At 46.2% G+C, this 16,052-nt stretch overlaps 1 protein-coding gene across 2 annotated transcripts in view; it reads right to left on the bottom strand.

Annotated features, from left to right (window-relative positions):
- RBM27 (RNA binding motif protein 27) overlaps nucleotides 1-16,052 on the bottom strand; it is a 97,324-nt gene that overhangs the window by 21,144 nt on the left and 60,128 nt on the right. For both annotated transcript variants that reach the window (XM_030211585.1, XM_030211586.1), the window contains exons 15-17: nucleotides 14,513-14,587; nucleotides 13,208-13,363; nucleotides 6,110-6,214 (exon numbers count right to left, since the gene is read on the bottom strand). In XM_030211585.1, the coding sequence (XP_030067445.1) occupies nucleotides 6,110-6,214; nucleotides 13,208-13,363; nucleotides 14,513-14,587 (336 nt within the window). The remainder of the gene's footprint in view (nucleotides 1-6,109; nucleotides 6,215-13,207; nucleotides 13,364-14,512; nucleotides 14,588-16,052) is intronic.

Raw genomic sequence — 16,052 nt, 5'->3', positions numbered from 1 at the left:
GCTGCATCAGCCCCAATCCCATCAGCTCCAATTTGAACCCTAGCAGACGAGATTACCACTAGGGGTCAGAGCTTCTATTTTGATCTGGGGATGGCAATGGGGCAGGAGCATCCAGGGATCACTCCTGCCCTGCCACTAGACTATCAATGAAATCCCCAGTAAATACTGGAGGATTGGGGGTGTTGGCAGGGGGGTGGGGCTAATACTGCTAGAGGTCAGTGGGGCGGGAGGGGGCTGAGTTAATGCTACTACTGATTGGGGGGGTGAGTGTCCTTATTTATACCTGTATTTTCTTTATCTGAGCCAAATATATAAGATATAGATATACCCCTGGATTCTATACAGTGCACCTAGAGATCCGCGCCAAAATCCAAGTGTATTCTATAACAACACACATAATTTAATTGACGTAACAAGCTAATTAGCATTGATAACAGCACCTAACAAGCAATAATAAGCAATAATTGGCAATAATTAGAATTTATGCGCACAGCTCGCTAATCAGTTTCTGTAACGCAGTGCGCCTAACTTCTAAAGCATGCAGGCAAAAAGGGGCATGGTTGTGGGCGGGGAAATTGGCGTTTCATGGGCATTCCGAAATTTACGTGTGTAGTTATAGAATATGGCCCAGTGCACATAAATTTATGTGCCAGCATTTACGCCGTGTTTTCATTGGTATAAATGGAGGTGCATAGTTTCAGGCGCTGGGATATCAAGTACATGTATTTTATATACTGCACCTAAATCTAGGCGCTGCTTATAGAATACGCTTAGTCGGTACTGTTTTCCTTGCGGATCTAGTCCGTAATGTTTGCCACTTATGCTGGTACTTTATAAAGACAGATAGGTTTCTATTGATCTTTATAAAATAATGTCTAAGTAGGCACCTGTAGGTAGAATATTATCTAAATAACCCTTATAGGAAAATAACTCCCAACAGAAGTATTCAGCCAAGGCCCTATGATACAGAACTCTGCCAAGGCAAATATTCTGGACTCTTGTCTAGAAGAACTTAGGACCTTGCTTTTGGCACCTAGCCAAACTTGCCATTACAGAGAAGTGAAACCAAAGCCGAAGCTGATATATATATAGATATATATATATATATATATATATATAGATAGATATAGATATATATATATATATACACACATACACATATTAGATTTATTAGATAAGAATGTACAAATATAGAATCACTCTGTAGCAAGGCTTAGCAAAATACAAAAATATAGACCTTGCTGATAATAATAAAACAGAACTAGATTGCTACTGAAAAAAAAAATGCCTTCCCCAAGACTGTGAACTGGAGGAACTGCTGGTGCGGTGGCAAATCAGACTGTGAAAGTAGGCCTCTGAGATCCAATGACCGAAGGGTCTCCATCTGGAAATGCATAACTCTGAGCACCCTGATGACTTGCTTGAGGTTGAGCCTTTCTTCTTCAGAACTACAAAATCGATGGAATACCTTCCCAGACATTCCTTGTTCCACAGAACCAGAAGTACCGTGTCCAAACACACCAGCCCCTCCAGAGTGTCCTGGACCACCTTTTCTCTTGGGTGGAGCCCCACAAGGAGAATCCAAGTAAAAATTGGTGAGAGGGGAGGAGAATTCTAGCTTGCATTTATCTCTTAAGATTTCCAGGACCCATTAGTCTGATGTGATGCTGGTCTACTCTTCAACAAAATCAAAAAGACGGTCCTCAATAGGAGCAGCCAAGGACTAACTCTGGAAACACTCATTGTGATGGTAGGGCAGCATTGGACCTTCTAGAGGGCTGTTCTCCTGACCTTTTGCCTCCATGAAAGGAAGATTGCTTTGACTGATAATGAGATCTGGAGAAGCCATAAGTGCCCAGGCCTTTATTGCTTAGAGTCCCCAAGACCAGAAACACGATTGAGAGGAGTGAAAGGAAGATTTTGGCTCATCTTCTGGCAAACGATGGGACTGGAGTCTAAGTCCTTGACAAGCTTCTCCAAGTCTTCAACAAACATAATCTTATCCCTAAAAGGAAGCTTAGTGTGAGTGGACTTAGAAGCCACATCCATGGCTCAATTCCTAAGCCATAAGGAACACCTGGCAGACATCACCAGTGCCATGTGCTTCCCCGATGCCCTAGAGACCATCTGCTAAAAAAGCCAGACCTGCCTCCATAAAGGGAAAACCTAGGGAACTAGGATCAAGATCCCCAGCAGCATCCACCACACTCTGGACAAGACTGAGGCAGGCTCTAGCAGCATAAGAGCCAGCAACCATAGCCTGGAGGGCCAAGGAAGCAGCCACCTCAAAGGACAACTTGAGGGCGGCTTCAATTTTACAGTCTTGCATATCCTTTAGGGCTGTACCCCCCTGAACAGAACCATGGTCTTTTAAGTCACCAAGATCACCTCGTGCATTGCTTCATATCTGTTGAAGGTCTTCGGAGGCCATTTTGTGCTAGACATAATGGGATTCACTGTGGAAGCAGAAGGCTCAGAGGACAAAACAGATATATTTAAAATTTCCATGGCTCTGGTGATCTAAGTTGGAAAGCTCCTTCTTGTGGAACATCCGCGCCACTGAGGGATCATTCCTCGGTTACAAAATCCAAGGGAACAGTGCAATATGTAGGGTGAAGTGTTTCTGTGTACAAAAGAAGAGCGGGACTTGGGGATGAATTTATTGCATTTGTACCCCACATTTTCCCACCTATTTGCAGGCTAAATGGGACTTACATAGTACCGTCAGAACCAGTCAGTGGATAACAAATACAAAGTTGTATAGTGATCGCAAGTGGAGGGTCGGAATGAAGATTGCGTGTTGTCCTGTTCGATCATAGTCATGCTGTGTTGGTAGGTGAAGAGGGTTACGTGGGGTCGTTGGGGTAGGCTTTTTTGAAGAGGTTGGTTTTTAGTGATTTCCTGAAGTTCAAGTGGTCGTGGATTGTTTTCACAGTTTTTGGGAGCCCATTCCATAGTTGTGCGCTAATATAGGAGAAGCCGGCTGCGTAAGTTGTTTTGTATTTCAGTCCTTTGCAATTTGTGACATGACCTTAAGGGGTCAAACAGGTATATAAAAGGTGATGGTCAAAGCCAGAAGGATGCTTGGGTGCATAAGGAGAGGGATGACCAGCAGGAAAAAAAAAAAAAGAGGTGATAGTGCCCCTTGTACAAGTCTCTGGTAAGGACTCATTTAGAGTACTGCGTGCAATTTTGGAGACTGCACCTACAGAAAGATATAAACAGGATGGAGTCTGTCCAGAGGTCGGCTACAAAATTGATAAGCGGTCTCGATCATAAAACATATAGGGAGAGGCTTATGAACCTCAACATATATATGCTGGAAGAGAGATGGGAAAGAGGGGATATTATAGAGACACTAGTAAAAAAGGCCTGCTTCTGTATGAAATGAAACGGGTGCTAGCAAGATTATCCCCCCTCCCTCTGTCCCCTCCAAGTCCCACGGCCCCCTTTCCTCCCCTCTGATTTCCTTTCCAGGCCGTCCCCCCTCCCCTCTCCCATGCAACTCACCACTTTGTCCATAAGTTTCCAGGTGCTCTCTACAGGCCTGATTGGGGGTGCTGTTTTCTTTTTTTTTTGTTACAGGTGGTGCATTCCCCCCCCCCCCTCTTCTCCGAGTTCCAGCCCCTCCCTCCCTCTCTCTTTCCTTCCCTCTATCCGTCCTCCGAGTTCCTGTCCCCCCTCCCCCGCCCCCCTCCAAAATCGCCGCCCCCCACTCTGTCTCACAGACACATCCTTGCAATGCCTCCACCCGCAGCCCTCCCCTACACTGGCCCCGCCCATCCCCCTACGTGCACGTCGCCCCCCCTCCAAAATCGCCAACCCCCCTCTGCTACCCTCCCCTCCCCCCCTCTTACCGGGGTCCTGGCGGCAGCAGTGAAGAGCGAGCCCTGTTTCCACAAGGGCGGGACCAGAGTGCACGTAGGGACATCTCTGCCCGCTCCCACTGTTCTTCACCTGTCTGCTCCCGCTGTTCATCTTTCCGCTGTTCTTTTTGGCGGTCGCGCGCTTCCCGCTCTCTCACTGGGATCGTAACCACCTCATGAATCCTGACGTCAGGCAAGCAGGGTTCTAGTGCTGGCCAGTGACATCAGCAGGTGGTTACCATCCCAGTGAGACACATTCAAATGTTCCAATAGCAAATTATTATATTAGATTTAAATACCTCAGAGACATTAATGTACAGGAGATGAGCCTTTTTCAAATGAAGGAAAACTCTGGAATGACAGGGCATAGGATGAAGTTAAGAGGAAAAAGACTTAGGAGGAATCTAAGAAAATACTCTTTTCATGGAAAGGGTGGTGGATGCATGGAATGGAATGGCCTCCCGGTGGAGGTGATGGAGATGAGGACTGTATCAGAACTTAAGGTGTGGGACAGGAATGTGGGATCCTTTAGGAAAAGGAGAAGTTTGTGGTTACTGAGGAAGGGCAGACTGGATGGGCTATTTGGCCCTTATCTGCCGTCATGTTTGTAATCCCTCTCCTCAAGAGGAAACTCCCCTTCCTCCAAGCTTCCCTATGGACAGAGTGTTCTGAAAAAAGGGAGGGAGACTCAATGAGGGGGCATCCGAGACCACAGACCCTTCTTTCAGTCACCAGCTTGAAGTTGTATATGTGTCTTCTTTGAAGATTGAGGCGTGGACCCTGAAGGGAGGCCTAGTGCAGAATGGGAGCACTTCATAATGAAGGCCTTATGCGGGAGCAATACAAATTCAAGGGAAAAGGGAATATCCCCATGTTGCTGCTCCCCTGCCGTGTCCAATAGCTCAGAGGAAGGTGCAGGGGCTGAACAAATTCCCGACGTGGACTTGTGTGCCTTGCAACAACAGTGCTTAGTTGTCTCTGAAGGGGCCACCATCTGGAAACCATCCCATACCCACACCAAAGGAGGCTCCACCCCTTATGGAACCAGGGGCTTCTCTGCTCAAATGCAGACCTGCACAGCACTCCATGTGGGAGAGGAGGAAGGGACCCAGTGACACCAGGTATTCCAAAAGGGAACACCACTAAACCCCTCAATTCAACTGAACCTAGGAACAGGAGACAGAGGCTCAGACTATCCAGGAAACGTTGGTACACACATCTTCCATCTGCTGGAGATAGAGGAATACTGAAGTGTGACAATGAGCACCAGATCTTAAGGTACAGTGCAACTCTGCTTCCTCTATCCCCACCTGCTGGTAGACAGACATAACACACTTGACCTGAATTTACCTGTTGCTACACTAAACAAGGACTGGGTTGAGAACCATACTATAAAGTAGAAGTCACTTAAAAGAAAAAAATGCAACTTTCCAACCTAACTTTTTTTTTCTTTGGCATCCTATTTGAAATAGATATTACAATTTGCAGAATATGAGAAAACACCAAATCACACAAATTAATGAAAGTAGACTATATAACCTGTAATTTCATAAGAGAACCCAGGGAAAATATGTACTGTAAGCTGTAATAGCCTAACCTTACAGGAGAAACCTGCAAACACACACAACAGGGTAAAGTCTAGAACCAACTGTTATTCACATTAAAAAAAAAATATGTGATAGGAGAAAAATAAATTGTCTTAATAATTAATAATAATAATTTCTGAGTGTAATAGAGATGAACCTCTAAATGCTCTTCTGAACTAGTTTTGACAAACCACTCAGCTTTGGAAGAATTTAACACACATTATTAGATTAGAGAATTATAACTATATATGATTTCAAATCTATGAATTTTCAAGGTTCTATAGGTTTGGTCTGCAGCATCCTCAGAGCAGTACACTTACTTTGGGGTTTTTTCCCTTTCCTTTTTAAACTATTTGCCTTTTATAGCAGAGGAGTAGCCTAATGGTTTGATCAGTGGGCTGAGATCCAGGGAACCCAGGTTCAAATCCCATTACCACTCCATGTGGATCTTGGGCAAGTCATTTAATGTTCCACGGCCTCATATATAAACCTGGACTTTAAGCCTTCTAGGGACAGGAAAACGCTACATAAATGTTACTCACCTTAAACTTCTGACAAAGGTGTGTGATAAATATATAAAAAGGAGATTTTAAGAAAATATTCAAAAGAGAAACACTGTAATTAAAAAAAGACCCCTTTCCATCACCAAAACCTCACCTCCACCTGCAGCTGACTGAGTTTTTTTCTCAAGTCAGTGGTGTCCTCTCCTGAAGTTAACCGTTTGTGCAAATCCAACTCAGCATCCAGCAGCTCTTTCTGTGCCTTTCAGAAAGACAGACAACTTTTAATACTTCTCAGTATTTTTGGACATGTTCTTTTAAATGATCTTTTGAACAATTAAATTTAGAATATAGTTCTGCCTAAAGGTCCTTAATTAGAAATTAAGCTAGTAGCTGAATGGCGGAAATGAGTCATGGCTCACAAAATCCGTATCTCAAAACAGGCAGAAGTAAAGGAGCCAAGCTGCAGGCTATTACCAAGCAAAACATTTATACAGCAATAAAACACCTCCTCCACTCTAGCACGCTACTGATCCCAGTGCAAGGGATCGTGTCTTATGCTTTTAGCTGTGGCATATGTAGGACTAAATTCTAATTACAAACCGTTTCTATTCTTAAGATTATCTTTTACATTAAAGGTGTAATCCTTGGAGCATGAAATACCATCAGTCATCAGTAAGAAAGTGGAAAAGGTAAAATTATGTCTTACCTGGTAATTTTCTTTCCTTTAACGCAGCAGATGAATCCAGGAACTAGTGGGTTAAGTCGCCTACCAGCAGGTGGACATAGAGATAAACAAACTAAAGGCAGTGATGCCAGACGGCCAGCTCCTTCCTTAGTTAGTATGTCATTCGTAAACATTTGCCAAGGCCAAAAATATGAAACCAATAACAACCAGAAACCATCCTCACTATGAAAAACAGAGAACCAAATAAGAACTTCGAAATAACTGCAACTTGAGCCAGAAATCGGAATCCCTTCTGTGTTCCCATATCTGTCTGAACTCTGCAAAAGAGAACCCGGAAGGAAAAACTAGCCACACTGCATGGAAAATGAAAAAAAAAAAAAACGTTGGCTGAACTAGGGAGGGATCCTGGATTCATCTGCTGTGTTAAAGGAAAGAAAATTATCAGGTAAGACATAATTTTACCTTCCTTGTCACTTGCAGCAGATGAATCCAGGAACTAGTGGCATGTACTAAAGCATTCCTTAAGTAGGGTGGGAAGCCGACGCTCCCCGTGCCAACACTCCCGCCCCAAAACTCGCATCCTCCCGAGCAGACACGTCTAGCCTGTAATGCTTTGCAAAAGTATGATGGGACGACCCAAGTAGCCGCCCGACAAATCTCTTCCAGAGATAAGGCCGATGCCTCCGCCCAAGAAGCCGATTGTGCCCGAGTAGAATCCACCTTCAGGGCCACTGGAGACGCCCGCCCTTGTAGCAGATATGCCACTCCAATGGCTTCCCTAATCCAGCGAGCAATGGAAGCCTTAGAAGCCGCCTCACCTCTTTTCAATCCCGACAAGAGCACAAAGAGATGATCTGAGCGTCAAAACTCGTTAGAGATCTGCAAGTACTGAAACAAGGCTCTCCGCATGTCCAGGAAATGTAGCGAGGCAAACTCCCCCAGATAATCATCTCTTTGAAAAGACGGAAGATAAACCACCTGATTGACATGGAAAGCCGAAACCACCATCTGGATCGACACCCCTGCATCAGAAAACTGCAAAAAAGGATCTCTGGAAGACAAAGCCTGAATTTCAGATATCCTCCTAGCCGAAGCAACAGCCACCAAAAACACTGTCTTAAGTGTTAGATCCCTCTCAAAAACCTTATTCAATGGCTCAAATGGTGGGGCCTGGAGGGCTCACAGTACCACATTCAAATGCCGCAGAGGAGGCCAAAGCCGAAGAGCCCTGCATAGGAAATGGACCACATCAGAATGAGCTGCTAAAGAGGAACCGTACAATTTAATTATTTATTAATGTATTTATACCCCACATTTTCCCCACAGACATGCAGGCGCAATGTGGCTTACATAAACGAGAGAGAGAGAGAGAGAGAAAGAGAAAAAGAGAAAGAGAGAGAGAGAGAGAGAGAGAGAGAGAGAGAGAGAGAGAGAGAGAGAGATCTCTGGGTGATATCAGATACAAATGAGAATAATAGAGTAGAAGGGCAAGAAAGAAAGAATACTTTACATAGAACAGTACAGAAGAATAGGACTAAACAGGATCCGCATATGCCAGCTGGCAGAGGCCAGAGTCCTACATTGTTCCCGGTGTAAATGCTTTGGTAAACAGATGCGTTTTCAGCGCCTTGCGAAAGGTAAGGTAGTCTCTCAAACTGGTGCTGGCTCTCAGAAGTGCATTCCAAAGTTGCGCGCTGATGAAGGGAAAGCTTGACGCCTGAATAGAGCCATGCTTACCACCTTTCCTTTGCCCCTAAAACAACCTAGCGCAGTCACCTGCACTCAAAGGGAATTATATGCCAATCCCTTTTGAAGACCATCCTGAAGGAACTCCAGAATAACCGGATAACCGCCCGAAAAGGCGATTCAGCACGTAAAGCATACCATGCCGAGAAAGCTTTCCACACTTGCGCGTACGCTGCTGAAGTAGACTGCTTCCGTGCCCACAAAAGAGTGCCAATGACTGGTCCTGAAAATCCCTTCTTCCTCAGCTGCTGCCTCTCAATAGCCAGGCCGTAAGACCAAAGCGGGAGGGATTTCCCATCTGAACTGGCCCTTGATGCAGCAAATCGGGACTCACCGGAAGTCGCAATGGTGGCTCTGAAAGTGCTCAAACGAGATCCGCATACCATGGCTGTTGGAGCCAGTCTGGGGCCACTAGAACGACCAGCCCCCGATGCCGCCCTATGCGGCAAAGAACTCTCCCTATCAGAGGCCACGGAGAAAAAACATACAGTAGCTGTTGTTCCGGATATGGCTTGAAAAGAGCGTCCAATCCTGTGGATCCTGGTTGCCGTTTGTGGCTGAAGAACTGGGAAACTTTGGCATTGCAAGCCATGGCCATGAGATCCATTACTGGTCTTCCCCAACATTGACAGATCAGCTGAAAAGCCGAGTCCGACAGACTCCATTCCGCTGCGTCCAAAAGAGTCCGGCTGAAAAAATCTGCTTGAACATTGTCTTGACCTGCAATGTGCGCTGCCGACAGACTCTGAACATGCCCATACTAGAAGATGAGATGCTTCCACTGCCAAGGGAAGACTGCGAGTGCAACCTTGCCGATTGATGTAGGCCACCGTCGTGGTGTTGTCCGAGAATACACGAACCGCCTGCCCCTGCAGAAGGTCCTGAAAACTCCGCGGCGCATTTACAACTGCTCGCAACTCCAGACGATTTATCGGCTAAGTTGCTTCGAGAGGGGTCCACGAACCCTGGGCTACTCGATGAAGACAATGGGCTCCCCAGCCCTCAAGGCTGGCATCCGTCACGACTACCACCCAATTGGGAGATGCCAGAGAAACACCCTTCTGCAAATTGGCTGACTGGAGCCACCACGCGAGACTTTCCCTGGCCCGGCTCGACCAAGGAAGGCGTCTTTGATAATCCAGTGACGTCGGCGACCATCTGCTCAAAAGGAAATTCTGAAGAGGCCGCATGTGAGCCCTTGCCCATGGAATGACCTCCAAGGTCGCCGTCATGGAACCGAGGAGCTGAACATAGTCCCACACTCGGGAAGCGCGACGACTCAATAAGGTCCGTACCCGAGAAAGCAATTTGATCCTTTGCCCCTCGGGGAGAAACACCTTCCCCCGCTTCGTATCGAATTGCACTCCGATACTCCAGACTCTGAGTAGGAACCAGATGACTCTTGTCCATACTGACCACCCAACCTAAGGACTGTAACACCGCAATCACTCGGTCGGTGACCACTCGACTCTCCTCTGCTGTCGTCGACCGAATTAGCCAGTCGTCGAGATATGGATGCACTCGAATCCCCTCCTTCCACAGGAACACCGCCACCACCACCATGACCTTGGAAAAAGTGTGTGGGGCAGTGGCCATTCTGAAAGAAAGGGCCCGAAACTTGAAGTGCTGACCCAGCACCGCAAATCTGAGAAATCTCTGATGGGGCTGCCAAATGGGAATGTGCAGGTAAGCTTCCCTCAAAATTGAGAGCCATCAAAAACTCGCCTGGTTGAACAACAGCAATAACTGCCCTTAATGTCTCCATGCGGAAGTGACGAACCCGCAAAAACTGGTTTACTTTTCTGAGATCGAGAATAGGCCGAAAAGTCCTTCCCTTCTTTGGAACCACAAAGAAGATGGAGTACCGACCTGTGCGCCTTTCAAGAGGAGGAACAGGCACAATAGCCCCTATCCTTAGCAGGTCTCGAAAAACACTGCAGACCGCTGTCCTCTTGGCCCGCGATACACAGCGGGGCTCCAGAAAAAAGTCTGTGATGGGAGAGAAGAATTCTAGCTTGTAACCTTCTTGCACCACATCGAGGACCCACTGGTCCGAAGTAATTCTGGCCCACTCTGGAAGAAACAGAGAAAGCCGACCACCAATCTGCTCTCCTCCCAAATGGACCTGTGCCCCATCATTGGGAAGACCGAGAAGGAGTCCCCTGACGAGAGGGGGATCCAGCCGGATGCTTCTCGTTGCGAAAGGAAGAATGCTGCCCAAAACGAGGACGCTGAAAGGCTGCGTTGGACCGCCCCCAGGTGATACCGTCGCGTCTCTCTGAAACGTGACCTCGAGGCTCCCTGCCTGGAAGTAGACTTGGGTCTATCCTCCGGAAGACGCTGAGATTTGGAATCCCCCAAATCTTTAACAATGTTTTCAAGGTCTTCCCCAAAAAGCAAGTTCCCTCGGAAAGGCAATTTAATGAGCCGTTGCTTAGAGGCCATATCTGTGGCCCAATGATGGAGCCACAGAAGACGCCGAGAGGAAACAGTCAAGGCCATGAGTCTGTCCGAAGCACGGACCAAATCATACAAGGCATCCGCCAAGTACGCCAGCCCAATATCCATCAGCGACATCTGAGGAGTTCCCGGCATATCAGATTCCGAAATCGAATCCATGACAGAATGTAGGCCAACTGAGACAAGCTCTAGCCGCATAAGAACTATAAACCGAAGCTTGAAGTGTCAAAGCGGCCACCTCAAAGGCACGTTTTAAAGATGCCTCTGGCTGTCTGTCTTGCATATCCTTAAGTGCCACACCACCTTCCACTGGAAGAGTAGTCTTCTTAGTGACCACCATCACCAGGGCATCCACCCTAGGTAGAGCAAATTGCTCTAAACGGTCTGCTGAAACCAGATACAGCCTGGCCATAGCCCTGGCTACTTTCAGCCCCCCATCCGGATCTGCCCACTGGGCCGAAATCAACTCTTCAATAGCTTCATGTACCGGAAAGGCCTTAGAAGGTCGTCTGGTACTAGCCATCTTGGGTTTGACCGCCTGAGAAGCTGCAACCTCAGGGTCCTCCATATTCAGGGCTTCCAGCGCCTGAGATAAAGGAGGACAACTCCTCCTTATGGAAAATACTCACGGCGGAAGAGTCCGCCATTTGGTCAGTGAGGACACCGTCCTCCACGTCCGCTACCTCCGTCTGCACTGAGAGCCACCACAGAGGAAGCTGCAGGCGACCGTATGCAGGACCCCTCCTCAGGCCCCAAAGAAAGCCTAGGCTTTTTAAGGGAGGAGAAATCCTCTGGGGAAAAACCCAAAATCTCCTGGTTACCCCCAGACCCCCTGAGAGAATCAAAGGCCGAAGCTGTCACAGCCAAGTGAGGGGGGTAGGGCGGCAGCCAAGGCCCTTTTCAACAAAAACGCCTGATGGAGTAGCAAAAAAACTCTGGCGAAAACCCCTCCCCCGAAACAGAGGTCGCAGCCATGGCACCTGCACCACCGCCCACAATGCCTGACAACCCCACCCCCCCCCCCCCCCCCCCCGACTCCCCTACCAGCGGAGAAGAAGCTTTGCTGAAAACCGCTACCGGAGCCGGCTCTGCGACCGATCACAAAATGGCACGAGAATTGCCAGGCTCTGGGCGGGAAAGCATGCTCTCGGGGGGGGGGGGGGGCACCGCTCGAGTCCTGCCATATCCGCGCACCCCGCGCTGCAAAGGCCATTTCCCGCATTGGGAACAGCGTTTTACTGCCTCTGCTGCCATCGCCCGTCCCCGAACAGGAACCCAGCAGGACTTATCCCGGACCAGGAAAGCGTGGGAACTGACAGCTGAGCAGAAGAAAAAAAAACTCTACGACTCCACTTCGAGGCAGGCTCAGACAAGCAGGCAACAGAAAACAGGACTCACATAGCAGTAACACAAACCTGCTCTCAGCAAAAACACACTTCCCTGTGCTTCTCTTTTAAATAAATTCTATGGTTCTCTCTCTCTTTTTTTTTTTTTTTTTTAGTGAGGAGGCAGAAACAAACAGGGAAGGAAAGGAACAGCAAAAGCCTGTTCAGAGGGAATTTGAGGTGCAGCAGGGACCCAGCAACTGCATATACTGCCAAAGGGGACATCACCAGTCTGTCACCCCCACATCAAACTGGCCACCGGCCCAGGAGCACCCTCAGAGGCCTTGGGCCCAGGAGCTGGAGAAAAAGTCGTCCACCACCTGCTGAAATACAGACATACTAACTGAGGAAGGAGCTGGCCGTCTGGCATCACTGCCTTTAGTTTGTTTAAGTGTTACATGTTCTCTTCTTGATTGGAAGTGAATAGACCCCTGACGCAGGCCTATACGGCCGAAACACGATTCGTGTCGGGTCGTTGTTTTAATTGTTTTGCAATAAAGAACTTGTTTAAGGAGACACCACTTGAGAGACGATTTTTTTTGTATCCACTGTTTCCTTTGCTTCGGTAGGCGGACTTAACCCACTAGTTCCTGGATTCATCTGCTGGAAGTGACAAGGAAGCACTAATTCTGCAATGATTAAGCTAGCACAGAAAACTCAAACAGTGCAATTAAACTCTGAAATACAAGTTACTGTTAAGCCCAAATCAGAGAATACACCATCATTTCCTTTCCACACAATCTGAGGGAGTGGGGGGAGACACTTCTTGAATCTTTCCTTGCTGACCAGACCCCTCTGCCACCGCACAGCTCTCCCTCATTAATATAGTAAAGGTACCTGGAATCTTGCAATTAAATAGAATTTTAAAAAAAAGGGTGTGTGTGGGGGGGTGGGGAATACAACCCCAAAAAAGGAAAGAAAAAAAAAAAAAAAAGATATCCCGAAAAGCCAGAACAATGTTTAAAAAGATACCTACTTCAGTCTTAGATTTGACCTTTGATGATGTCGAGAAAGTTTTTAACTCGTCCTTTAACTGAGATATTTTCTCTCCAAGGTCTTTTAATGTCTTCATGATCTCAGCTCTTTCTTCTGCCTTCATGGTTTTGTTTTTCTCCAACTTGGATATCAACATCTATTCAAATTAAAACAAAACGTAGGCAAGAAAGCACTCAGGGATACTAGAGGATATGTAAAAATCATGTTACTATCCTTGCCACAAACAGCTCATAAGGCAAGGATTTATTTATTATGATTTTTTTTTTAGCCATTCCACCATAATAATCCCAAACCTGCCTCTTATTGTTGGAATGCAGGAACATTATCCAGAGCTGTGAACTAAAAAGACTAGCCTCCAATCAGAGCACAGGGTTAGGTGACTTTCAAACTCATGCATTATCTGAAATTTCTGGTTTTGCACTGCGCTTTCTTATTTCTCCATCAATATACCTGAGAGATGGCATTGCTGTCCCACTAGTTTACTAAAGCTTAGCATGTGCTATTGGACATTAGCACATACTAAGTGCCATGTGGCCCACAGGTACAAATAGAACATGCAGTTAAGATTTGAAAGAATTCTTCTCTTGGTTGTGTTTAAAAATTTTTTGGACTCTCTGCTGAAACTTTGTAATTTTGTTTCTTTTGTCACCTTGATTGTGGATGATTTATTTTGTACTCTTCTCTGAATTAGGGCGGTATAAAAATAATAAATGCCAATTCCATTTAACATGTGCTAATATCCATTAGAATGTCTTAAGCTTTAGTAAAAGTGCCCCTTAATTGTGCATCAACTCAAGTTAAATGGTCCTGGGCAAGTTGTGAGCAAATACTCAGCGGCACTTAAACGGATAGTGCTGCTTAGTATCAGCTCTGACCACTGCATCACTCTCTGGTTTAGTGTCCGGACAGATCCAGAAGTTATCTGGGCACTTACGATATTCAATGCTGGTCCATGAATAAGTAGGACCAAAAAACAGTGGGTCTAATTATGCCCGGGGATGATACTAAATATCCACATCTAATTCAGACTGTGGAAATCAGAGCTTAAAAAAAAATGCTGACAAACAGCAGGCTGGATATAGCCTCTGATACCATCCTGTACAATATCATTCTGTGGTACATAAGAACATAATAAGAATAACCATACTGGGTCAGACCAAAGGTCGATCTAGCCCTGTATTCTGTTTTCAACAGTGGCCAAGCCAGGTCACAAGTACCTGGCAGAAACCCAAATAGTGGCAACATTCCGTGTTTAATGTTTATACAAAATTAACCAGGAACTTACCTTTTGACATTCGATTTGTTTCTCTAACATTTCTTGTTTCTTTTTCCTCATATCCTGTTGGAGTTTTAGTGCCTCCTAAATGAAAGGAGTACATTTTGATAAGGAAAACTCAGGCTGGTTGGAGAACTATGTAATAATCATATGAAAAGCAGCAAACAGTTAATTTTATTCAATAGCTGTGCATATTATGCTCCAAGGCAGCAATTCATTCATGTTTACTGCAAGGTTCTTGTACAAGCTAGAATTCTCATGGCAAACACGATACAAGGAGAAATAAGGTCTTACCTGATCATTTTCTTTCCATTAGTCCTTCCCACTATTGCAGAACCTGTGAGATAGTTGTGTCCATCAACCAGCATGTGGAGATAGAGAACTGAAAACTGAGCAGAGACATCTCTCTCTTGGCATCCAGCCCAGCTCCTCAGACTTTACACAGAGAAAGCAGTAAGGAGAAACTTAGAATAAACCCAACAACCTTAAACAACTCGCTAACCTAACACTAATCAGATGAGCAAACGTATGTGGACCTCTCTCATCTCTGGACAAGCATCATGCAAGGTGACAGTCATTATTTTACCCATTGCCCTGCACCAACTAAATATCTCAGAAACCTCAGGCAGACCTCTAGAATAGCGGGAAGAACTAATGGAAAGAAAATTATCAGGGTAAGCCCTAATTTCTCCTTCCATTATATAGCTTTCCACTATTCCAGAACCTGTGGGATGTTCAAAAGCAATCCCTAGAGTGGGTAGGATCCTGGCACCACTGCCCCGAGGAACAAAGCCCCAAAACTGGCTTCCAAGCGTGCCACAATGTCCACCCTGTAGTGCTTGGTAAAAGGTTAGCAACGTCAAGTACATCACCATCTTGCTGATATCCGCCAGAGACAGTAAGGTCATCTCCACCCAGTATAACGAGCCAACAAAGCCTGAGGAGCCTGTCTGCTTCACCACAAGAAAATAAGCTGACACTATACCCTTCATCAGCCATCTAGCAATTGTGGGCTTGGAAGCCAGGAGGCCAAGCTTTTGCTTACCAAAAAGCACAAAACAGTCTGCACAATTTGCAAAACTCATTTGTGACTTCCAGATAACTAATGAGGACTCTACACACATCGAGAAGCTTCAAAGAAGGATATTGAGTCTCTGTCCTATCTACAAAGGGACGGAAGCTCCAAATATTGGCTGAGATGAAATACCACTTTTAGAAGAAAAGAAGGAACCATGCCCAGGAAGACCCTTATCTCCGAAAAGCAGAAAGGGACTCCAACAAGAGAGCCTGAAGCTCTGAAACCCTATGTGTTGATGCAACAGCTACCAAGAACGCTGGTCTTTAGCATAAGATCTATCAGAGGCCTACCGAAGTGGCTCAAAAGGAGGCTTCTACACAGCCCAAAAGATTAAATTAAGGTTTTACTCTGGACACATGTACGAAAGGGAGGCCACAAGCAGCCGGCTCCCCACAGGAATTGAACGATATCTGGGTAAGCCGCAAGAGGTGTCTTCTGTAGTCAGCCCCTGAAACACACCAAAGCCACAAC

This window comes from Microcaecilia unicolor, chromosome 8 (assembly GCF_901765095.1).
Source record: "Microcaecilia unicolor chromosome 8, aMicUni1.1, whole genome shotgun sequence".
Taxonomy (NCBI): domain Eukaryota; kingdom Metazoa; phylum Chordata; class Amphibia; order Gymnophiona; family Siphonopidae; genus Microcaecilia; species Microcaecilia unicolor.
Note: the sequence above shows the minus strand (reverse complement) of the source record. Positions and strands in the feature narration are given on the sequence as shown.